General features: G+C 40.1%; 3 protein-coding genes across 3 annotated transcripts; all 3 read right to left on the bottom strand.

Moving 5' to 3' along the window:
- Nucleotides 1-249: 249 nt before the first annotated feature.
- On the bottom strand, nucleotides 250-2,126 carry LOC119889071 (transmembrane protein 271-like). Its single transcript, XM_038699925.1, has one exon. It carries the CDS (start codon nucleotides 1,732-1,734, stop codon nucleotides 943-945), a length of 792 nt encoding a protein of 263 aa, XP_038555853.1. The 5' UTR covers nucleotides 1,735-2,126; the 3' UTR covers nucleotides 250-942.
- Nucleotides 2,127-9,564: 7,438 nt separating this feature from the next.
- fnta (farnesyltransferase, CAAX box, alpha) lies at nucleotides 9,565-13,559 on the bottom strand. The gene is made up of 9 exons (XM_038699927.1): nucleotides 13,381-13,559; nucleotides 12,867-12,952; nucleotides 12,528-12,642; nucleotides 12,299-12,403; nucleotides 11,856-11,982; nucleotides 11,453-11,601; nucleotides 11,052-11,114; nucleotides 10,576-10,768; nucleotides 9,565-10,488 (listed from the first exon to the last, which is right to left on the bottom strand). Exons 1-9 carry the CDS (start codon nucleotides 13,506-13,508, stop codon nucleotides 10,324-10,326), a joined length of 1,131 nt encoding a protein of 376 aa, XP_038555855.1. The 5' UTR covers nucleotides 13,509-13,559; the 3' UTR covers nucleotides 9,565-10,323.
- A 673-nt stretch (nucleotides 13,560-14,232) lies between these two features.
- aup1 (AUP1 lipid droplet regulating VLDL assembly factor) lies at nucleotides 14,233-23,982 on the bottom strand. Its single transcript, XM_038699926.1, has 12 exons — nucleotides 23,684-23,982; nucleotides 22,336-22,473; nucleotides 21,592-21,742; nucleotides 20,990-21,177; nucleotides 20,440-20,512; nucleotides 19,872-19,945; nucleotides 19,415-19,481; nucleotides 18,443-18,545; nucleotides 18,204-18,341; nucleotides 16,994-17,133; nucleotides 16,631-16,719; nucleotides 14,233-14,597 (listed from the first exon to the last, which is right to left on the bottom strand). Exons 1-12 carry the CDS (start codon nucleotides 23,722-23,724, stop codon nucleotides 14,552-14,554), a joined length of 1,248 nt encoding a protein of 415 aa, XP_038555854.1. The 5' UTR covers nucleotides 23,725-23,982; the 3' UTR covers nucleotides 14,233-14,551.
- Between the last annotated feature and the right edge of the window lie 1,889 nt (nucleotides 23,983-25,871).

A 25,871-nucleotide genomic window follows, 5' to 3' on the forward strand; every position in this document is an offset into this window, starting at 1 on the left:
CTTGAAGACCACAAAATTTGTAGGCTTAGTGATGCAAACTGAGGGTGTGAAGTTTTAAAATGTTCATCAGACAAAGAGTCTACTGAAAAATGCTATCCAGTGGCATTATGGGAAATGTGATCCAGTGTTTTTAGAGCTTGACCCACAGGAAACAAAAGTCAGGATGTTTTTTTCATCTGCTTGGATCAATTTTTTTTATTTTATTTTATTTTTTTATTTGTCTCTTTTGAGTCCTCCAATTTTATGAGAACGAAATAATAAATCACTGCAGCATCAGAGTGTGAGAAGCTGAGCCCTTTGGAGTCTTTTTTTTTTTTGTCAACATTATAGCATGATGATGTTTTTCAGATGTTTTCCCAGTGGATGATATAACTGCTTAAATATAGTAGCCTAGAATACGAATGGCTCTTCATCATTATAAAAATATAAAGGTTCAATTGATGAACTACACTGCACCATAGCGATCAGAAGAAGTTGGCTGAACCCTTTACAGTGAAGTTTAGATTGACCACATCAACAGGATTTCCAAAAGCTACACTGGCAGCAGCTTCACGACATCAGATGAGGTTAAATACACTTTTTATTCACAAGTAAAAATGTTAACAGCAAACATTCAAAACACAAACTCTGCTTTTGTTATACAAGCAAGCTGTTGCGTTTATGGGCCTTGATCTGCCTGGGCCTGTATCACTTTGATCTGTTCCTCTTCATCAGTCTGACCGGTGATGTACACTATAAGCTACCAGGTAGATGTAGGCTAAGAAAATAGCAGAATGAGAAGGAATCAGGTGAATGAAAATCCACTGCTGTTGTCCCCCTTGTGTAGCCTAACTTACTGGTTTTTGGGGGGTGCTGGGAGAGGAGAAGAGGGGGGTTGTTTAAGCACAAAGGTATTGATTGTCACAGCAGAGGAAAGCGCTGCAAGGGGCTGCTCCAGGGCGGCTATGTGTTGCATGCCTCAGCGGGGAAAATGTCTTCATATGCGGGCGGCAGTTCACTGGGGAGCGGGTAGGAGAAAGGGAAGCAATGATTGAGCTCCGGGTCCGTGGGCGAGTATCCCGGCAGCTCGATTGACGGGTGTCCCCCGCACTGCACTTCTGCACCTGTCTCGTCAAACATATTAAAAACACCCAAATTGATGTAAGAGACCGGTTGGAAATCCGCCGAGGAGCAGTCCCGCTCCTCGCTGAAGATGATCGCGCCCGCGCGCTGCCTCTGAGACTGGCGGCTCCTAGAAAACTGCTCTGATTTGTACCTTTTGATGACCACCAGGTTGACGAGCCCGAGGACGCACTCCAAGGTGCTGAGAACAGTGGAGACAATCAGACTCCGCTGGTAATCCCTCAGCTGCTCGCAGGCAGGGTTCACAACCACAGAGTGGAAGCAGTAATGGGAATATTTCCTCTCCACCAGAGAAGCCGTGTCCCCGTCCACCACCGCGCCGGAGAAGGCGGTGAGAACTCCCAACAAGAAGACCACAACACCGAGGAGAAAGAAATTCCTGCAGCCGGGCTTCTCCATGCAAAAGAGCAGCGCGGAGCCCAGCAAGACCTGCCCGACTCCCACAAGTAGCCCGGAGTAGAAAGCCCCGGCCGCGGACCCGAGGTGGAAATGCGCTTTCACCGTAGATCCCAACGACACGCATCTTAATCCAACGACAACTTCGCTCAGGGCGCACACGAAGAGGAGGGTGCTGGAGAAGACGGTGCACAGTCCTTTCCCACTCAACTTCATTATATTCCACCTCTGCCGCTCTCGATCCCTCTGCCACCTTCTTCATCCTCCTTCGTCTCCTCTGGAAGCACTCTCACTCTGGGACATCATCTGCCGGTGACTCCTCCGGTTCAGAGCGGGCAATCCTCACCGCTGTGGCGTCTCTCTCGCATCCCAGCCGCTTTACAGGAATATATAAATAACTAATGCCAAGGACGCGTTCCTTTTTTCCACTTATCGATAATCCACTCGCAAAGATCACTTTACCCCAGATCACCTAACCGCCCATCAGACTCTGGAAGCATTCTCCTGACCAAAAGTTTTTTCCTTTTTTTCTCCTGCTGAACGGAGTGTCTCATCCGCAGTCCGCCAAGTCGTCGGATTGATGATGTGTGGCGCTTTTGTGGCAAAGAAGGAGGCGGCTGCTTGAGCCTGAGATGCTTGAGGGTCCTTTGGACCAATGACCAATGACCCACAGGCCTTCAAATCACTGAAACACCCCTATACGGAGACTTTAAATGTGTGCAAGGTGCCCCGAAAAGGTGGGTAAACGAGTTTTGGTTGAGAAAACACCAGCACTTATTTACACCCTTTTAAAGCCCTTAGGCTTGTAGTAAAATCAGTTTGCTAGCAATAACTGTGAGTCACTGCATTTCATTTGTAGGCTACTGGTGGGCTACATTGCAAATAAAAGGTGGATAAACTAAGTTTTGGTTAATTATAATTTTTACAATAATATAATATCATATAATGTTTTCATGTTTCATGTTTTTGAAAAGTGCTCTACAAATAAGGATTATTATTATTATTATAACTTTATTCAACTAATTCTAGTGGATGTTATTTATAGGCTACATACATACTGTTATATGTCTACATCAACCCTGCATAATTGTTGTTGTTGTTTGTCAGGTGGATGTTTCAACATGAACAAAAGAAATTAATAACTCCTCTACATCCTTCCTCCCCCCCCCAAAAAAAAATTACACCAGGTATATGTGAATGTAGGAGAAGAAACTATACTTCTCACGTTTTATTTACCACAGATTTAATAACCATGTTGTTATTACTATATTATTATTATTCTTATGGACATAACTGCAGGGAGGGGGGGGGGGGGGGGGGGGGGGGGGTTCAGTGCCCAAATCGCCATCGTCAAATGGAGATTCTGAGGGACACAGACTATCAGAGAGAAAAATCAAATGAAGCCCAGGTGTTGCAGGGAAGATTACTGTTTGGAGAAATTCTCTTTAGTCCCACAACAACAATGTACAAGGACATGCAGTGAGTCATCAAAATACAGCCTACAGTCTGAAAGTAAAGAAAAGTCATTTGAGTATAATGTCCAATATGTTTCCTATTAAAAGAGAAAGGAGCAGGTAGACGGCACATATGTTTCATAAATTTCTGGGTTTAATATCTGTTTTTATGGAACATTTCAGAGACAGATATGGAGATTTTGTTTTGTCCCAAAGTTCACATTTTACCTTTAACAAATGCTGGATAGGGGAGATTAGGACCAGATCAGATTGGGTCAGATTGGTACCATGAATCTATGTCACATTACAATGTGTCATGGCAATTCATCTCATGGCCGTTGAGATATTTCAGTCTGGATCAAAGTGGTGGACTGACCAAAATAATCACTTTCCATAGCCAAACAAAAGCCCATCATAGAGCATGAGGTAGCCAAAAACATGGAAAAATGACAGAATAAGAGGCAACCATCTGAGAAAAGTTCAAGGATATGTAAAAGTATCCCAGCGTTTGACCTGCTGGCAAGTTGTTGGATTTGATTTATTTCCAATTCATTTACCCTAGATGTGAAAACATTCAGAGGACAAGCGCGTGTTTTTGACTTAATGAACCGAACGTTTGATGGGTGCAGGTGGGAGAATTACACCAGGGAAAGCCCTCGTCCACCCATTTATCACAATGAGCCACCTCATTGACTGTACCAGTACAGCTGCCAGTAAGTGTGTGTGTGTGTGTGTGTGAGCCTGAGTCTAATTAGGTTATTACCACTTTGCGGAGGTTTGCAGATAAGAGAAGATGCTGTGAATGATGAGTTGATGATCTGCTGATTGGTTGATTGATTGGCAGTCCTGCTTGCTGGCAGTTGGTGTCTCTGCCAGTGTGAGTTGGTCTATTGGCAGCGCTGTTGAAGTCAACACCATCAACAGCAACAATGAGACTGACACCTCTCATCTTTTGGCCCATTCAGACCAGACTTCAGCAGGAAAAGAAACAGCCCTTCTGTTACAGTATTGTATAATGTCCACACTTTGCTGATCAGCAGATCGAATTTTCACATTTGTTGTTATAAAATGTGGGCGTTGTGAACCCTTTTAAGACTGTAACTGTGATTAAAAGCTATACAAATAAACTTGAACCAGGCCAACTCAGAAAATGGCTGTAGTTAACGCACAGTAAGAGCAGTCACAGGTGCACTGCACAAATTTCAATCTTAGGGAAAACTACTGAATTCAATTGTCCGACAAATTTGATGAAGCAGAAGTTGTTAACAGCATATGTCTTTCATCAGGGCACAAGGAGAGCCCTGTTCACCTCCATAACACAGACAATTTCCCTCTCATGGTCACAAACCTGGAAGATGCTGCTACTGAAGAGGAAAGTAATTCACATCCGAATAGGTTAGATTGCCCCCCACACACAAGGCTGCAAGTGGGAAGGCTGTAGACAACTCTATAATGAGCAAAAAATGTATTTAATTTCACTGCGGAGGACACACTTTGGCTCAGTGTGTGAACACTGCAGTACATTGTTTTTATCCAGCAGTGTAAGGACAACATGATAAACCAAACATAAACCTGGCCTATTCAGTGATACACAGAACAATTCAGATAAATCCCTCACACTGTGGTAAAATCACCCTTTTCCCTCCAAGAGCAGCTTTTTTAAACTTAAATCACTACAAGTTAAGGTGTGTGTGTGATGCTTTGTGTGTGTGTTTAAGTGCCTATTACTTCAGCTGTGCCAAGAGTCAGCTGTGAAGGGACCACTCCTGCATCTGAAATGCAGTTTTACAGCAGCAGTTACAACAGTGGTGACAGGCCAGCCTGTACAATCCTGTGCTAGCTTATAAATATTGATGAATCTAAAGCAATCTCAACTGTTGTTGGCGGCTGGAACTGAGAAGGACTCAAACAATGTTTATCCCAAAAAGGAAAACTATAAACAATCAATACAGAGGCGGATGACCCGTCTGGCCAAGCCAGGACAAGGGACAGGGCCTATCAACTGGGCAGGACTGTAAGGAAAATAAACAAAGAAGCAAAGTGTATTATTTAAAGCTGCACTAATCAATATTTTATGTTAAAATGGACTAAATGGCAAAGTGTAATTTGAAAGGTGTTTCTTATTGTGACCAACCCACTGATAATCAGCCCTTAACTCTGCTCTTCCCCTCAGCTCTACGGCATTTTTTAGCCTCTTTTAGCTAACAGTTTTGGTTTTCCAGCAGGCAGCTTCTGCTCTCATCAACCTCATTTACAGCCACAACAGGTTGCTGTTGTCGTCAGCTTGAAAATAATGCTCTGATAAACCCAATGTACGTTACCTGCCCAACAGAAAAAGCTAGAAAACGTTAGCAACTAACATTAGCTGGTCAATCGGGAAGCTTCCGGTCTGAGACGTGAATCCAATGCGAAGTTCCTTAAATCTGCATTCAATTGAACGGACAGTCATTTAGTAAATTATGGTCCCATTTAGAGGAAAATGGACCATAAAGCAGGGGAGGCTTTAGGGCGGGATTATCTATGATTAACAAGTCGTTACCATGGCGACCTGTCAGTCAGGCTAGAGTGACTCCTACACACGGTACTGTGTAAATTTAACCAGCGCTGCTGAAAAAGCATATGAGTAGGCTGTTCACTTTCTCTGGTGAGTACATTTAGTTTTAAGCCTTTTGTTCTCTAGACAAAGTTATCAGCTCTGTTAAAATGACGGTTCAAGTGAATTACAGATGCACCTAGCTAAGCTAGGTAGCTAGCGCCACACACTGCCGTTAGCGCCGCCGTCTCGTCCGAACATGGTCACGTCCTGTGCCGCTGGTTTGCAAAAACTCAACATGGCAGCGGCCTATCGGCCAAACTCGAGGCTTCAGAACGGCAGTCCACAAACCAACGGGGGACGTCACGATGAATACATCCATTTCTTATATAAGGTCTATGTAGCTGGTGAACATAGTTGAGCATTTAGCAGCAAAGAGCCAGACATTTTTTTTCCTAATGAGTTAGTGGAGATCAATGAGTTAGTGAAAACCACAACAGAGGTATAAGGAGAGTTAACTGCACTTAAATTTTCAGTTGGCCAGAAACATGACTCCAAATCAATAATTGTTTCTCAGTGTCTGATGAAGTACTTAAGCAACTGTTTGCTAACACAGCCATATCACCTTTATTCGATGTATTATGTTTCGAGCTAGTTCTGCTGCCCCCAAGTGAGATATTGGGATCATTTTGGTTTTTATAAGCTACTTCTTCATTTAATGTCTTGTGCTGAGAGATGTCTGTGGGTTCTATGGAGCTTTTAAGAATGCCATTATCTTTAGTAAATGCTTTTCAGAATACAGTTTACACAAATACACTGAATACTGAATTACAGTGTTAGGTTAAGGAAATTACAGTAGTCCAGCCGTGAGGTGATAAGCGCGTGTATAATTGTTTCCAGGTCTCTATGGGATAAAAATGGCTTCAATTTGGCTATGATTCTAAGTTGATAAAAATTGCCTTTCACAACACTACTGATTTGCTTGTTAAAATTCAAAGAAGTATCCATGAAAACACCTAAATTCTTGTATGTATTCATTGTAGTCAAGGGACCAAGTGAATTACTTAAGCTAATGACAGGGCCAAATAGAATTACCTCAGTTTTATTTTCATTTAATTGAAGCCATCCAGCCGTTGATATCAGTCAGACAGTCGTTGATATCAGTCAGACAGTTTAAGAGGTTTTTCAGAGAGTGAGTGCTGTCAGGTGTAACTGGTATAGAACTGTGTATCATCTGCGTAACAATGATACAAAATATTGTAATTCTCAAAAATAGTACCAAGAGGAAGTATATATATAGTGAAAATAAGAGAGGGCCTAAAATCGAGTCTGGAGGGATGCCGCATTTAATGGCAGCAGGAGATGATGAACAATTTCGTATTCTAACAGTAAACATTATTTCTGTCAGGTAGGAAACTAACCATTATCCAATTAGTAATGCTCTCACCAGTGTTACCATCATCATTATCAGTCATTGTCTAAAATAAATCCAAAGCAAATTAATACAATGTCCTCTTATAATCTACTGTATATCAAAAGGAAAATTAACATCCAATTCTTCTCCTGGTCCTTTTAATTTGCAATACTAGATGTATTAACATACTTGATTGCCCACTATAAATATTTTCAATTGGTTTTCATGGACTGACATTTAAACAAAGTACTTTTGGAAAATTAAAGTAAGAGTAAAGAGTAAGAGTAGAAGGCATTAAATCCAGATAATAAGTTTAAATCATAAAGACTAACAACAGTTAATGTGAGAGCAATGTCTTCTCATTAAACATCCCACTCAGTTCATTTAGTTATGCTTAAAAAAAAATTGAAGTCAATTATAAATCATTGACTGGCTGGTCTGGAGACAGCGCACGCAGAAACTAGATTAATACTTTAAGGACATTTCTTACACATTCAGTAGCATCATTGTGAATGTTCTTTATGCTTTTAAGAAGATTAATAGTTGTATGGATACCCATGTAGTTTGTTTTCCAAAAAAATCCCCCCTCTATTCAGGAGCAGTGCTGGGATGATGATGAAAATGAGACAGTGGTTCATTAGTAGGAAGGCAGAGGTGTAGTGACGACGATCACATGAGAGGTTAAAAAACAGTCAACAAGGACGTTTTAATAAAAAGGATTATCTTTTGTATGTTGCCTTTTTATTAAACAGTGATGCTGCAGATGCAGACAGTGAATATTAGGAGTGAGAGAGGGGTATGTGTATGCACCTCAATTTCAGTCAAGTCCATTTGTTCTTCTTTCATTAGAGATGAAAAGTTTCATTACCAAATCCTAAATCAGCTGGGCACTATAGGTTTTAGCAGTTGTTACTTTGCCAAATTTGTTGGCTAGTTTTCTGCCCTGTATTTATACACATTTTGTGGGCTAGTGACAATTTGATGCACCACAACAGCATATGTGAGACTGATTCTAAATAAAGTGCCCAATCATAATTACACAACGTGTCAGTCAGTGTAACAGTGACTTAATTGATGTTTTTTTTGGACAGCAAGCTCAATGACACAGAGGACTAAGATATGCAGACAATGACAACATAGGCAATACATTTAGGTTCATTTCATTGCTGGCTTTGGGCTTTTCAGGGGATTTGTTGATATTAAGAACAATATTGAATAATATAAGCTTAGCATGGCAGGTTTGTTGTCTCTTTATGTATTTCAATGTGGTTCTCTTTAATTAGTGTTAATACAAAGTGTTTGTGTATAAACGGTGAGAAAGTTATAGAAATTGCAACTGGAGTGACAGGTTAGTTCCTCACTCCTTTCACCAAATTTGTCTGTTTTCTGTATTGAATTACATTGTGAAAATACAATAAAAATGCAAAAATGTGCCCCCTCGAAAATCACACGTGTATGGTTCTGGTATCAGTGTGTATCTCAGAGTTAAAACAAACAAACATGTGGCTGACTCCGTGATAAATGGAGAGGCTGCAGAATCCCACAAAGGATTAGCTGCTTTTTCCACCATTTAGAAGAAACAGATGTCTCAGAACCAAGCTGGATCTTGTCCAGGACTCTTAACCAAAACATTGGTCTCCTGTTAATCCACTGCATCTGTGCGTGCATCTTGCACAGAAGCGAGTGACATCACAAGTCTACATAAAAGCGCTGCTTTGGAAGTCACATATGGACATCAGAACAGAAGACATTTGGCTGCAGTCTGTCTTCTTCACCTGTATTTAATAACTTCCATAACCTGCAGGCTGTCAGGGAAACTGGGTGATTTGTTTGGATTTGTGCTGGGTGTAATTAGTATTTTAATTACACACTGTCTGGAACCCCTTTTATGTTCTGAGTTTAACCACTAGGGAACACTGTCCTCCAAACAATGCTTAAAGTGATGCAGCAGGTACCTGATCTGTGTTGTTTAATAAGTTCAAACAGTGGAGCCAATATTCATTGTCACAGCCTGGATTGTGCATTGTGTCGCCTGTTTTGTTATTTCAGCTATTAATTAACAAAGTAGCTGCTTCACAGATTAACCCAAAGCTACTACATTTTGTTAAGGGACAAGGGGGAAATCTTTTAGAGGTAGCTAGTACATTAGACTAAATTAATCACATCATCAGCATCATATGGCTCTCATGCTCAGTCATTTCATAACTGCTGATGACGTGAACTAGCCCATCAGTGTCCTCCACAGTGGGGAGGAAAAGCAGAGAAAAGCAAGCTGTCCTACTCTAATATCAAGTATTTAGAGAAGCTGTAATTACACACTGCTTGCAAACCAAGTGCTTGGTTTGTAGTGTCAGAAGTAGAAACAGCTGCATCTAGTGGAGTAAATCCATTTCCTAGCTCCGGGGGAGTCCAGGACATGAGGCTGTCAATACATGTGCTGTGTGCGCACTGCCTCGCTGGTTAGTTCGGTTTTCTCTCGGCAGCACAGCCCAGAGGACCAAACAGAACGCACTCTGACCAACAGCAAGAGCAGAGGCTAATTTAGAGCAACTGGTATAGATCGGGGGGTGCAAAGCTGTGATGTCCGAGTCATTGATCAGAATGCAGCAGCACTGCATTTCAATAGTTTTGCTACAAACAGTATATTTTGTTTCATGGCGCTTTTTATTCTCTGACCAACACCATCAGAAGGTAAAAAAAAAAAAGTTCCAGGATTTAGATAAAGAGTGGGTTTCCATGCACACAATACTCCATTTAAAGTCTCATTTAGAGGCACTAATGAATGTCCATTAGAAAATATCCCTGTATTTGAAGAACATCCAAGTTACCACAAAACAAACTACATTATATTTAAAAGCAACACAATGAATCAACATACCAGGATGCTGGTATAGTGATTATTTCTCTCTAACCAGATATTTAGTTAAGATGTGTACCTAGACACAATCAGTCAAAGACATTAAATTGAATTAAGTATGCATGCAAACACACTCAAGAGCCTCATTAGTACTATTGCATGTGGACTGCTATTAAACACAGACTGATAGGAAATAGAATGACAACAGCCACCAATACATCTAAAGGCGACATTAACCTGACTAAATGTATGATACAGCTTAATTATGTAGTTATTTAGTCCTAGTTCTTTCAGGTAAAATAAAAAGTGACTTCGCTATCCCATGCTTGAAACACAGCGTTGCTTGTCTGATACTAAAGTGTATTGACATTTGCGGTGTGTGTTACATTTCAGCTCAATCCCTTCAACCTAGGTCATCTCATGTTAGTGGTTAGTTAACAAAACTTCTTCAGCCATATTCATGATGGAAACTGACATTATTATTAAACTGCACAGTATTGATGAAGCAGGATAGGAGAGGACATGGTGCGAGTCTCCTGCTGGTCTCTTAACTCATCTCCTGCTGCCCAGAGGCTGGGACAGACGGTTCAGGATCATCTGCCAGAGGCTTATCAGAGGGACCACTGCTTCCAGATTTGCTCTTTAAAGAACGTCCCAAAAACAGCCAGTACTCTTTACGGATGGTGTCCTTCAGTGCCAGAAGTTCACAAATCTTTAAGGGGGGGAGAACGTATACAAGAAGGGTCAGAAAAACAACAATGGCACAATCTTCTGTTTATTTCTGTTATATTTTCCTTACTTCTAGAGCCTTTCTTAAAGTTTCCTTTCGTTCCTCTTCCTCCACATTTTCTTTTTGGTTGCTGTTCTCCAAGGCGTCCTCATAGCAATCAAACAGAAATGCTAGAAGATAAGGTGAACAGTGAGTCTCCTTCAGCTCCAGGACTCTCTCCAGCAAGCCAGGCTGAGTAGACAGACCTCTGTCTTGCATCATCCTTGAAGCAAAAATAAACCATCAGTGAGCTTTTCCATTTTTAATACTCAAGTCTCCACTTGGCTTTTCCCCCTGTAGCATGTCATATATATTGTGAATGTCTGAATGGTAGGGCACACTGACATATTGGTGATTTGGCTTCAAGAAATCTTCAGTCAGACCAAACAGGATGGAAAGACTCATACCAGAGAAAATACACGTTGCTCCTTCTCCTCACAGGATTTAGATTAACTGTAGGAATAAAAAAAATAAAAATAAAAAAAAGATCTGATGTTACATCTTACCCTTTCAAATAGTTCCATGCACTTTCATTGTGGGGAGCCTTCCTGATCTGGTTCAGACAATACCTTACACAAAGAGAGAAAAATCAGTAACATGTATGCGGCAGAAAACTTAAAGCACTTGCACAGACTGAAGCAGGAACAATGCTGAGGTTATAAAAATAAACTTTCATTAGTCATACAGCTTGTTCACAGGACATCTTTACTTTGGCAAGGAAATACAGGATAAATGTGTAGCTCTGCTGTATTTGACTTTCAGTGAATAATATTGTCTCCTCAACATTATAATGCCTTTAATAGATCTTTGTACATAAAGACTCGCATCCTATAAATATAAGCAACTTTTTTCATCCATCTTGAACAAATAAAATTTCATCATCCAGTTTTTTGTTAAGAGTACTTACTGAATCTCTCTCTCCACTATGGCTGGATCGCAGAAGCCGGTGGTGTGAGAAATAACAAAATGCCTCTGGTTCCACGCAGAGTTATTCCTCACATCATCTTCTAAGAGACTCTCCACAAACTCCAGCTCATTGTCCCACAGTTTGTACTCCTGGAGATTGAATAAGACAAATGTTGGCATTGGCAATGTACTTGTTTATGTAATCATGTATTGCTTTTTGTGGAGGCCCTGCGATGCCTAAGACAAATACTGACCATGGAAGGACTCAAACACCACATCAACAAACCACCAAATTAATAAATAAAGGATCTAATCTGGCAGAATGGCTAACTGTGGGCAGAAAACTGGATCACAGTCCTTGGTTTTTTTGTAAGCCAAACTCTGCTAAGTGTCCCAACACCTACCTGGATGACCCACTGTCTGTGCTGCCAGGCGTGGTAGTTCTTTGCATCTTGGCTGAGAATGTCTGCAATGAATTCCAATTCCTCCGAGGGGTCGTTCAACCATTCTACGACCATACGTCTGTGATGCCTGGGAGGGGAGGAGTTTAGAAAACTGGTTATATTTTATAACGTTATCCTTAAATTGAATCATTTTACAAATCTCTTGCTTCAGGCTGTCTTCACCCCAGTCAATGAATCTCATCTTTTTGAGGAAAAACTGGTTTCAACAGAGTCTTGTTTATTTATATTTGATAAAAGGTTAACAACATTTAGAAATTGACATCGACAGCCTTTTCAAACAAATACTTTACACATATTGATGAGCATGATTACGAATATTTTCTCAAGTAATGTCCCAACTGTTACACAAACATGTGGCCTGAAATTAATTTGGCAGCACTCACCAGACTTGGTAGTTTTTGGGTTGCTCTTCGATGATGGCAGTAATGTACCTCATCTCCTGCCTCAGGTCCTTTGACAGGGCTTGCAGTAGTACTCGCCTGTAGTGCCTGCACATACACAAACCCAACACCTGTTACAATACATCACAAACATCACAGAGGACACAGTCAAAATGAGACCCTGCTAAATAGCACATTAGTTTTATGTATTCCAAACATGCAGCATGCTCACCAAACTGTGTAATTGGCAGCGTTCAGCTCAATGGCCTCTGCTGTCAAGGCGAAAGCGCGCTCGCTCTTTTCATCATTCTTCAGGAGTGCACGGAAATAGTCATAAACATCTGAGACTGTTGGGAGAAATAAATGTAGAAGAGTACAAATCAGAATGTCAACAACAACCTTCTGACTGCTACAGGATATTTTTTTGGTCTAATGTCTGTTTTCATTTCAAATGAATGTATACGTGCATGTATAGGTGAATGTGTAAGTGTTACAAGCTATGGTTCGTGGATCTGTGGGGGTTTGCGTGTCACTTCCTATGGTGTCTTTCATCTCTGACTAACAATCTTACACTTTTCAGAGTAGGCGATCTTCACTACAGGATTTGGGCCATCATCCTGAGGAACAGGCTCCAGGTCAGCCCACTCCTTTCTGTCTCTGAAACACAAAAACACGGGGGTGGGTTTCCTGGCTGCTCACTGCCTTGAGTTAACGTTAGCTAATGTAGCTCGCACTCGTTACAGTAACGTCACTAACACGAACTACTTTGTTAATCAAATGCGGGGGGGGGGAACAATTAAATTCACATCGAAATAATTAAGATAAACTTATTTTTATCGTTGTGTCGGTACAGTGTATTTGCGCATTAGTTAACTTAAATGTTCCTACTTGACAGTGGTGGAGATGAACTTACAGAAGTTACCTAGTCAATCAGCGTAATGTTACAATGGTTAAACCAGACGTTTCAAACATTAACATTATCATGTTACTGCAAACTAAAGTTAATGGAAGAATAACGTTACCGTTACAGCAGCTACCAGTCTTAGCCATCCAAACGTTTATGGAAAATTAAAGCCAAACGCTACCTGTAAAATAAATATCGAGTCGGGTCAGCAAAATAATCATCCCCGAGGTGGTCTTCAGCCTCCACGTCAAACTCTTTGTCGTCTTTTACGCCTAAAGGTTCATTTGAAGTTTCCTCGACACCTGACATCGCGAACTTGGTAGCTTTTAATCGCTTCTGTGTTCAGCTTCCGGGAGGAAAGACGAAAACGTAACATCCGGTGAAGCGGAATGTTGCATTTACGTACTGCAGGAAACACTGCCTTTCTACCCAAACAACGAGCTGCGTTTCAGAGTAGTCATTAAAATGTCATCCAGACATGCCTTTATAATACAGTATACAATATTTATTATGGAAGAATGTCAGTCATTATTACGTTTTTAATGATGTTTGTCTTCGCAGCTGTGACTTCCCTCTTATAAGGACTGGACCAGTGGACAGAAATAACCGCTGCTGACACTGCCGTAAAGTATCTCATTCAATTCAATCTACACATTTGTTTTTCACCTGTTTCAAACTGGATACGACCAATCTGACTTTCATCTTGCTCCTTCACAACCGCCTCTTGGGCAACTTTTGGTTTTATTGTCTTGTGTTTTTGTCCCAATGACCAAATCTTTCCTAAAGAGAACAGAAGAGACTGGTCAAGACCTGTTGTGGGACCACTACGCTCCAAACAGACTGACTCTCTGGCTCCCTCTTATGGCAGGATTTGGTTGTACGCAAGCATGCATTAGAAATTATAAATATGACAAAAGTCCTTACACTTATAAATGAAATATTCAAAATATAATTCACATTTAAACAATACTTTTCTTTCACAAGGCAAGCTTTGGACATTTGAGTCAACATACAAAGGAAACAATTTCCTTAAGGTCAAGCTGAACTTTATTTTCATCGACGACTCTGGACATTATAAAAATAAATAGATGATTCACAGTCAGTGGATCGTAATACAAACTGTTATCAAAATTATGTATCAGCCAGAATGAAGAATTAAACACATGCATAATCACCATTCCATCAACGTGTACATGTTTTGAATACTTGTCCTTTATTTGCAACTAACAAAATGTGGTTTTCAACAGATCCCGTTGACAGAATATAAAATCACCATTCAAATAAGACAGCTATGCAAGTTGAAAATGCTCCTCTCTGACAAGTTTTCAATGATGGCTTGACCCAAGGTGTGTTCAGTGACTGTCTTCTTGATCCAATCCATGTTTTTCAATGTAGCGTCTAAATGAGGAAAAAGAGAGAGATAAAATCATCCGTCAGTGTTTACTCTGCAAAAGTGAAGTATAATCAGTGAAATATTTAACAGAGGTGGGACCAAGTCATCGTTTTACAAGTCCGAGTCAAGTCTCAAGTCTTGGCACTCAAGTCCCAAGTCCAGACCAATCATGAGTGGCAAGTCCAAGTCAAGTCCAAGTCTTTAACTTTGAGTTTCGAGTCCTAAACAAGTCATAATGCGCTCTTCACCAAATTTAAAACCATTTAAAAAGTTTTTTCAAGTTAAAAATAAAACAATGTATTGAATGAATCATTAGCATGTACAGAAAGAAGGCAGAGGTGCAGTTTCACCCAACAAATTTCATGAATTAAATTAAATGTTCTGGGCTGCTACTTATTTTGGTCAATATTGAGATCACAATTATTTAACAGGATTACTCCTTGCCTTAGGAAACAGTAAACTATTGAAATGTAATACTTTCTTTTTAAAAACTAGGCTACTATATATGCATTACTCCAAAATCCCAAATAGCCCTTGAAAGCAGCATCTAGAGTGCAAGAGGACGACAACAGCACAGTTTCCCCCAAGTTGACAGCTTTGGGTGACGGATGGGTCACTGAGGGGGGTGTGTGTGTGTGTGTGTGTACACACATGAAGGGGAGCAGAGCAGGTGACAGGTGAACTACTCTAGTTGACGAAGTTACGTTACAGAACGCTGAAATACAACCGTGGTGTTTTGTCGGGAGATGCAGTGACAGAAACCAGCAGTGAGAAAACTATAAATCGCTATGACGTTAGAAGACGCAGACAAAGTGGATATTTTACAAGAACCGATCAGGTAAAGCATCACTGAACACACCTTTTAGGGAGGGCCTCAGCTGTAAAGGAAAGAGGTGTGCTGGATTTATAAAACAAAACAGGTGTCGTTGTGAAACAGCACCCGGCGCTATTATCGTTTTTATCTTAGTTAATTTGTTTTTATAATTGGTGGAAGCAGCTTCATGCAACAGCTGCAGCAGTCTCTCTACACTGTTTCGACCTGACCTTTCTTTTCTCCGTGAGGTGGAGGAATTGAGCACAGCGCTATGTTGATGCGTTGCGCAGTTTTTTATATCATAATTTATATTCAGGCATGGGGAGTATCAAGTCAGCTCGAGTCAAAAGGCTCAAGTCCAAGTCAAGTCACAAGTCATTGCTGTTCAAGTCAAAGTCGAGTCACAAGTCTTCTTTGATTTTGTCAAGTCAAGTCATTTGTGACTCCAGTCCACACCTCTGATATTTAACATACACACACCTGGTATAGATGGTTAATGTGACACACACACATAATTTACTCTCCAACTAACCTGACGCATTTTCAAAAGGTGTTCAAACAGTAAAGTTGTGAGGCATAAAACCAAAACTATGAGCTAACAGATCTGCAGAGTCAGGTGATAACTCTTTGGGGGTTTGTCACTACGATCGACATGTTTCACATTTATCACAGTTATTTCAGCTATTGTTTGTATAACAATATTGATCAGTGCAGCTTTTAAGTTACACTAGGTAACACTAGGCAGTGCTAAATACACAGTTCAGAGATCTCATGTTGGCCAGTCCACTTTTCTCTCAATGACTCCCTCACGTCTGTTTCGGAGACAAAGGTTTAGGGTCTAAATTAGAGAACACAGGTGTATTTTTACATACAACGTTTGCCTGGTGCTGCTGTAACACCGCAGAATCAGTACTGAACGACAGACGTGACCCAAGGAATGAATTCAAAGTAAATCTCAAACCAAATGAATATTGCAGAAGTGCAAGATGTTGTGCATAATGAAGCAGCTTTGACTTTTCTCTGAGGTGACTTATTAACATGACCTGAACAGGAACATTTTCAAAGAGTCCAGGAATATCTGATAAAAACAGCAGGTGAGACATTCCACCATGTACGGCTGACCTTTTTACCATTTTCTGCTGCAATATTGAAACACCTTTTGCTCCTCTTACAAATAATAATCTCCTTTATGATGTGATATTGGTAAAGGCAAGAAAATCTCACCTTCTTGCAAAATTATACAGCGCATCTTTTCTCTCTTGGAGAGATAAATGTCTGTCAACTGGTGATTTCCCAAAAGATTTGGCAGCAGGCTGTGGGTGAAAAGAAAATGGGATTAGAAACTTCATAAAAGCAAAAAAACCCCACCAAAAAGACAGTTACAACAGATTGTATGTGAAAACAAATATAATCAATCAACGTGGCACAGCAGAACAAAGCAGAACTAAAATTTCCAATATTTAATTGTTTTGTTTATAATTCAAGGAAATATGAACTTCACGTGTTTGCCTAAGATTAAAATGGATCCAAAATTATAAATTGCCCAGTGAGAGAGCTCAGACACAGCAGCATGCTGAAACGTCAAACCTTTAAAGTGGGAGCAGAATCGCAGGAGTAGGGGCTGTTCTTGGAAGGCCCAAATGTCGACGTTTCGGTTGCTTCCAATGGAGTTTCCTCCTTGTTCTCCAGTAGATTTGTTATGGTGGTATCAACACAATTGGTTTTTGCTGTACAAAATCAAGAGACAACCGTAAGCACATAACAATGTAAACCCCAATGAAGTATTCATAATTTTCACGTGACGTCACATTCCAAGGAAAACGCTCCCTTGGAGGGCAAAAAAGTTTTTTTCCGCTGCCTGCCAACCAATAAGCAAGTGATACAAAGTGTTACTTTGAGCGTTGCCAAAATGCTGGACGGATGTTGTGCTTTCACATTTACTAATCGAGGAGGAGACAAGCCTGGGCTGTGTTAGGTGAGGGATTCCCCAGAAGGTAAAAGTAAACATTACCGCATTGGAGAGGCAGCAGGGACCTGGCGGTTTTTAACAGTAGAAGTCGCTGTAACGCTATATAGATCGGATATGCCCAACACTTACAGTTTGTGTTCATATCTTTCTTTTTCTTAAGTTGAAAGGTGATCCAAATAAAATTTGACAGCTTTGCAGCATCTCTACGGGGGAGTTGTCTGTTGTATGTTGGTCTCTTGTTTTGCGCTCCAGGTCACCACGCATGTCATGTGACTGAAAACTATGAATTGAAGGCTGTGTTACAATTAGAGCCTGACCGATTTTTATTGCTACATAGTTTATACTGTAAATCGTTATAGGTGTTCTTAACAGCCAATAAATGACAATTTATAAAGAAATGGAGGGACAGAAGAAAAATGGCAACACGTGTTTGGAGCTCCACAAAACACAGCAATCAGCTGACATAATCAATTATTCTTTATAACAGTAAAACATGTATTTTTAAACTGCATTATGTCATGCTATCTTGGTATTGTCTCATATTTACACACGATACGATAATCTTTGTTTATGTTATCTGTTTCTGAAAAGAAGGAGAAAAAAATAATAAAAATAAAAAAAAAGATATTTGCCGATATATCGGAATACTGGATTTTAAAATCCTCAAATATCAAAATAGGTCTTAAAAATCCCATATCAGTCGGGCTCTATAACAAATTGGATGAATGGATAGAGCAGTGTGGTAGAGCAGGAAGAGCAGAGTGAACAATAATGACAGTACATTCATGTGGGGTCAAAATGTAAACGTGCACTTAAGTCGGGTCCCACCTAAGTCCTTTGCGATGACATTCAGTGGGACATGAGGCAACACGTCCTTCACCTGTTGAGCCATTTTAGCAATCCTATGATCGTCAGTACCCAAACTCTGGACCATGAAACCAAGTCCAATAGAGGCAGGCCTGACACCTGGGGTAAGGAAAAGAACAGCTGACATCCCCCAAAAAACTCTAAAACCAATCAGTTGAATCCCTAAATGCAGAGACCCAGATGGGTGTGAGTTTACTTACTTGTAGAGGTTTGTGGAACACTGTGTCTTTTCCTTTTGATGTGCTCTGCTTTATCGGCTTTAGTGATCTTGGTAGAGACCAGACCAAGTTCACCGGCTAGTAGCTGAAATTAAAAGACACATAATGATACAACTTTGGCGTACAACGCAATATAGGGTGAATATAAATAAACGGTTTTGGCTTTAGAGAGCTATACCTAGATGTAGTTTCTTAATTAGGGATCTGAGTATAGGTGAGGGGTCAGGAAAATGGTTGAATTGCCTAAGTTTCATTACGTATAACATGTCATTACCGTTCCAAATTAGAATTTTAAAATTAAAGGAGCAAATTTCCATCGGACGATGTCATCCGGTGCGTGGACACTTGCGCTCGGGGTGAGCAGCAGTCGTCTTATGTGCATGTGTTCTCGCACAGACTTCGGTAAAAAAAATAATTGGTAGACTATTAAATTTATGTTACAAGTCAAGGTGGATATTTTACACACGGACCAGGTAAATCAGCAGTGAACACACAGAGTGCAGATGTTGGTTTCAGTTGTTTGATAGGCTGCGTCATTAATAAGCCGGCATGCAGCTCACCTGCTGCCGTGATAACAGATTGCGGGTGGAAATATACGGAAAAAAGTTCTCAGTCTTTTAGGCGACTTTATAAAACACAGTTTACCTGAGGTGCAGGTGTGTGTGAGTGTGTCATAGTGTGGGGAGAAGAGAATTCCGAGGCAGGTGAAAACCATACTTAAAAACAATAATGAGAATGTTCATGGTCATTAAAACCTGCTTTCACACGGTGGTATAATGTGAAAATTTGAGATTTGTTTTCCTGGGGGGGCGGGGTTTCTACAATCATGATGCCGGCTCAACGTTGTGATGTCTGTCAGCCATCACCGATGGACAATGGCATCGTCTATCGGCCCAACCCTATTACAAATCTAACCATTTATGAATCCACTCAGCTGGTAAACATTGCTTTTACCTCCTGGACTTTGTTGGCAAACTCCTGTATGGACTCGCCGTCTTGTCTGGATACTGGTGGGAGCCAACTGGAAATGAAAAACAAAGCAAAACAATAAGTAATTCTGACAAAAATCATAGCAACACAATTGCTCAGAAGCAACAGAAAACCATTTAAAAACTATATTTGCAACTTAGTTTTAAGACCATGAAACATATGCTCGTTAATCAACTTTATTGGTCAGAGAAGATGAGCCTGGGGTTGTTACTTGTGCAAAAGCCCAAATGACTTCATTGGCTTTTGATGTTTTGTACTCTGTGGATTTTGTTGGCGTAACTCACGTCTCCACAAAATGATCTCAGTTTCACAAGAAAAATAAAACCTACTGGATTATTATTGCTCATTCAGCTGCCTAATATCAGGATTCAACTTTAAAAAGCGAGTGCCGATAGAAATAATGATACAAATTATTTAGTACCTTACATGATACACTGTACATGGAGCAAAAAATGTCCAGAAGAGCTCCAAAAGCCAACTTGACTCTGGTATGCTCTGCGGACGGACAAAATACAACAAAGTCAATCATACTGTTATATTACAGTGTGACATGCACTATATTCAACTACACAGATAGTTACACAGAGGATATGTCAATAACAGCTGGGGCACGGTCTTATGCTGACCCAAATAAATCCTGCATCTATTTAAAAATATCCTCACTTAGCCAACGCTGCATTTAGCAACACAAGACAGAATTACTTTTTTCTCATTTTCTAATGATTTTTCATAGCACGGAAATGGTATTTTAGTGTCTGGATACAGGCAGTCATGTGACATGGTTTATATGTCATTACCCACCACATTAAGAAACCCCTTCTCTTTGTACTTGTTGCTTAACACTCTGATATTGTGCACAGCTATCAAGATTCAAACTGTGAATGCTGTAAATACACAACAGTCACATTTTGGTAAAGAGTCTATTTTATTTTTGTGTCTTAACCCTGCACTCTATTTCTGTCTTATAATGCAAATTCATACGACATTACCAAAGCAATCAATGGTCTGGTCACCCGTAAGGCCACAGGTTGAATGGACTCAGTCAGTGAGAAAGGCCAGGAACTGAGAAGAAAAAATATATTTAGTATTGGTGGTCCTGTTTTCACATCAATACACTAATTTGCCCATAGAACTCTAGAGGGAAATTAGTAGGGGGAAACTCAAATTTCAAAGTGCCATGGAAGAAGAATGATAATTTGTGGCTGGTTTAATTAAATCAGTTTCTTCTTACAAACACAGTCATGACAAAACAAAGTCTCCGTGACAGTGAAATACAGATAGATCCCAGACAGTTACTGCTATGCTGTAGGACTGGTATGAATATCATGGGTAAATATGAAGGACGATCCAAAACCAGAAACAAAAGAGTTACAAGCAGAATATGTGGGGGTGAAATGTTACATTTCCTAGCATTGCATCCACCATTTCCACTCACAAATAATAACTGTCGTCCTCAGTGACATGAATCACATGATACACAACATGTACACAACGTGTTTTTATAAGGAGTAGTTAGATCCCAGAAACGGTAGCACCAACCTGAACTTGAGCAGGCCAGCACGGCCGTTTGTCGTGTCCTCTTCAGGAAACAGGAGCAAAGGCGGGGTGCCTTCAGCAGAGCAGTACCTCTGAAGAGACTCTGTGATTGCTGCCTGGCCAGAAGCTGAATGGATTTCCATGAAGCCTCTGGCCCAACACACAAAGCCTGTGGAGCCCTCTAACTGGGGCTAACAAGCAGAAAGAGACACAGCAAGTTCACTTAACACTGTGTTTAACAGTAAAATAACCAAAATGTGCACCGGTATTATAGAAAAAGTCCAAAATAGGATAGAAAGCTGGCCTGGGCACTAAGCAAATAAGACTTTAATATCCTTCATGCACCAGTGCACACATTGCCTCCTCTGCAAACACGCATGTGTTGTCTGCAGCCATTGATGTTTACAGAACATTATGTACTTTTATCCTTACAGTTTCACAAGCAGATCATTCACAATTCAAATCTAACACTGACTGACATGTAGGTGATTTAGAAAATGCCAACTACTATAGGAAGCATGTAGCATTTTTACACATGACAGATGGCTAAAAGGTTTAAATGTGTACTGTATAACATGGTTTAACAAAGAAAGTCAAACACTCACAGTATTGCAGGGGGTCAGAAGGTTGATTATGTTGTGGTCACACTCTGTCACATGATTACATATGTACAGCTTGGTGTTTTTGTCTCTGAAACGAGGGTTTTTCTGTCTCACATGCATCCCCAGGACAGAGCACATAATCCTTACAATAAATCTAAGAGTACAAAGAAGGAAGTACAAAGAAATAAGGGTGAATGTAATCAGACAGCAGTTTTTTCATTTATTATTTTTTAACAATTTCAAGGGCTGAGCTCAGTATGTTTCTTTTGCACTGATCTTAAAAGCAATATCCAGGTAATTTACACGTGTTGTCTAATTATACATTAAGGTTCTTCGATCCCACAGTCCTCACCTTTATTTAAACGTGGAAATTAATGAGAGCCAGGTCTCATTAACAAGAGGTCGCTATGTAACAGACACATACCATATCAAATATACCGAGCCACTCGCCTTAATGGTATTTAATGTGGCGGCTGAATTTAATGCAGTCATTGTAGCTGTGAGAGGCTACCATGCTGCAATTATTTTTAATGGGACACGCAGTATGCATTATATAGTGTGTTTTAACATGAACTGTCACTGTTATATTTCTACTACTACTTGCACCTCAGTTATTATTAATGCACACTTTCATTATTATTAATGACACACAAACATGTGACTACAACTGCTATTGCTGTTTCCACAACCATTACTACTGCTGAGAGTAAAATGTAAAGAAAAATAGATACTTAATAAAATACTTGCCTTCTAACAAAACTTTCTGGAAGTGCACAGCTCACCAAGAACACGTGAACACCAATAAAAATCCGTATTAACATCAAACAAATGCCAACTGGAAAGTAAACCAGCAACAGCAGGAGAACAACAGCATCTTTGGGAAACCTGTACAAAGAAACAGAGACGTGAACAAGATTTTTAAATGCAGTCGATTAAAGTTTAAAAAAGTAAAATGTTATTGCCTGTGAGCTCTTGTCAGACTACATGAATCGCACTGGCAGTAACTTCAAGCAGGAACACATTTTAACAAACAAAAAATATAAATATAAGCCATGTGAGGATTTATGTCAATACCAATGTTAATTACTAGCTATCACTCTTAAGTTGTGTTGCCATATTATATTATCAAATAACAATGATTATCTTTTTAATATATATAAATAATAAGACCAGTGACAGAGATATAATGTGTCATACTGAGGAGCTAAGGAGTACTACCTGTCTTTGTATTAAACAAAAAAACCCACATTCAGGACAGCCACTATGTATTGTATCCTACACATGCTGATAAACTACTAAATGAGAGTTTAACGCTTTATGGTGAATCTGAGCATTTATCTCTAGTTTATATATTATATGATAATGATTCTCTGTTGAAGAATAAACATCACCCGTCTTCTTCTTTATAGAGTGAGTTTCAGTCTCTCAGTCGGCAGCTTTCATTTTCTACACGTTATTACACGTGTCTCTACGTGATTGGTAGTTAGGTCCTAAAGAACATCCGTGATGCTTAATAATAAGATATTAGATTAAGAAGAGTCTTATTCTGTCCCACAATCCGAAACCGTAATCAGTACTGCTGCACCTAGAGGCTTTATGTCCCACCTGTATCCGTGTGAAAGATGGGTCATTTATTTTTAGACTGTACGGTCGAGGCACAACTGTTACAAACTTATTCACTCCGCATACACAGAGACAAATGTTGTCTCAGCCTACTGTCTTTCAGAAAACTTTACGCTCAACTAGCACGAGCTAATGAGTGCGATGTAAATTCAACATCCCCTTTGAGGTGTTGAGTTCGCTAACGTTGATAGTTGAGGACAGCGCGATGTGTACATTTAAATTACCGTTAGCACTGCACAATGTTGCACAACAGTCCACTACGTTGTACCACCACACGGCTAGGTTAGCTAGCTGTATGTTTAAAAGGTTAAAGAACCCTGGACGCCTACAGTAACTTAGTTAACGTTAGCTAGCCACCGATCACATTAACCCTATAACATTACTGTATTTCTTAAACACACAGGATAAAACCGTAAGGTTAGCTAAAGGTAAACACCTGCTTTCATTAGCTAGCTGCCGTTAGATGACTTACCGACGAAAGTCAAACATGTCTTCAATCCCCCGAGTCTCCATGTCTGACGGTCAGACCTTCGCTCAGAGGCTAATGCTAAGACAACAACCTGATCCCTAAAAATAAATAAGTCATTACGTTCACGACAGCAGTTTTGTCGTACGGGGCTGAAATGGCAGCTAATGTTAGTGAGATTGGAGTAAAACGTTTTCGGGCAGCCCTTTTCAGCAAGTTTTAAATATTAGCTTAGCTATCGTCCGTAGATGTTTCTGCCTGCGGTGCTAGCAGCGCTAGCGACTGTGCTTCGCTAGCAGCAACAAAAACAAAAACACTTCCGGACAGAGTCCTCCAGAATAAAAGTACCATCTCCAGGAAAGTAAACTTCTTCTTCTTCGTCTTGTTTCCGGCAGACTAGACGCATCTGTGGCGTATTGCTGCCCTCCTCTGTTCGTTATTCACATCCTAATGCTAATTGCCTACATCTTTTTGTATAAACCAGTTTTATGTAGGTATTCGATCAGTTTCTTCATTTTGTTCCAACTATCTAAGTTAACTAGAGTACGTAGGCTAAATATAGTTTCTCCAATTGCTCCCAGGTCGAGAGTATTTTCTACAATGGACTAATACATGCTTCACTGTTTCCTTGTCTTCACACTCACATTTTCCATCAGTGTGTTTACCAGTCAGAGCCAGCCCACTCCTCAGCCCACAGTGCCCAGACCTCAGTCTGGATAAAACTACTGCATCTCTTCTCTTACCTCTAAAAGCACATTTTCCTTTCTCTACAGTTCTTTGTACTGAATAATATGTTCTCCCCTTTCTTTTCGTTTTCCCATGATTTTTGCCACATTTCTTTCACTGACCTATTTATTATTTCTGTGTAATCCGGTAACCCATATTGTAAATTAATTTGAAATCTTTCTTCCAGCACCGCCTTCTTTGCCACCACATCTGCTTCCTCATTACCCTCCACACCCATGTGCGCCAGTACCCACACAAACCCCACCTCATACCCTGCTTTGTGAATTCTATACAACACCTGCATGATTTCCACAAGTAAATCAGGTCTAGATTTCATTTTAGTATCTTTAATTGTAATCAGAGTTGCTGCTGAGTCGCTACATATAACTGAATATTCCTGTTTATTATCTTCGACCCACCTTAATGCCCATAGAACAGCCACCAGTTCTGCTATGAAGACCGACATATGACCTGGAATCCTACACCCTTTTTTATAACCTATTTCTGGAATGCTAACACCAAAAGCCTCTTCACCGCTCTCAGGATTCTTTGACCCATCAGTATAGATTTGTAGGTGGCCTCCCCATATTTGACACATCCGGGCTTTTATCTCCTTCACTACAGCCTCTGACATATTTCTTTTGCTTGTTTCCATAAAATATAGGTCAACATTGGGATCAGGGATCAACTATGAAAGTATATCTGGACGACATATTGGTGGACATACATTCAAATTCATAATACCAATTTCCTTTGCCATAGATTTGAGTTTTTCTGTAAAGTTTGTTTTGATCCTTCTTGCTGTTTCCATGAACTCCCAGTGTTGACTCAACAGGATTTTTGTTGGTAGTTTTCCATCCTGTCCTTTTAGTTTCATTATATATTTCAAATCAATTTTACGTCTTCTTATTTCTAACGGCATCTCCCCTGTTTCTATTAATAGTGCTGGAATTGGGGTTGTGCGAAACGCCCCACTGCACACTCTAAGGGCTTTTGCTTGGACTCTTTCAAGTTGGCTAATCACTGAAGGGGCTGCTGACCCATATACCACACAGCCATAATCCATAGTTGATCTTATCATTGCTCTGTATATCATCATCATAGATTCACTGTCAGCTCCCCAGTCGACCCCAGCCACACACCTTAGGACATTAATTATTTTCCCACATTTCAAGGAAACCATCTCAATATGCTTCTTCCATGTCATCCTTTCATCTAACCACATTCCTAAAAATTTTAAATGTTCCACTCTTTCAATAGTCCTATTATAAATCTGTAACATCTGTGTAGGCATTTTCTTCTCATGTCCAAATATCATGCATTTCGTTTTTTCTGTAGATATGTTAAAGCCCCAGTCATTAGCCCATTCCGTTACTTTGTCCAATGCTGTTTGCGTTTGACCATAAATATAGGAGATGTTCCTCCCTCGCTTCCAGATAGCCCCATCATCTGAGAACAATGAGAACTT

This window comes from Micropterus salmoides, unplaced genomic scaffold, assembly GCF_014851395.1.
Source record: "Micropterus salmoides isolate LMB-PRFRI ecotype aquatic unplaced genomic scaffold, ASM1485139v1 Ms_hic_scaffold_5, whole genome shotgun sequence".
NCBI classification, from domain to species: Eukaryota; Metazoa; Chordata; class Actinopteri; order Centrarchiformes; family Centrarchidae; genus Micropterus; species Micropterus salmoides.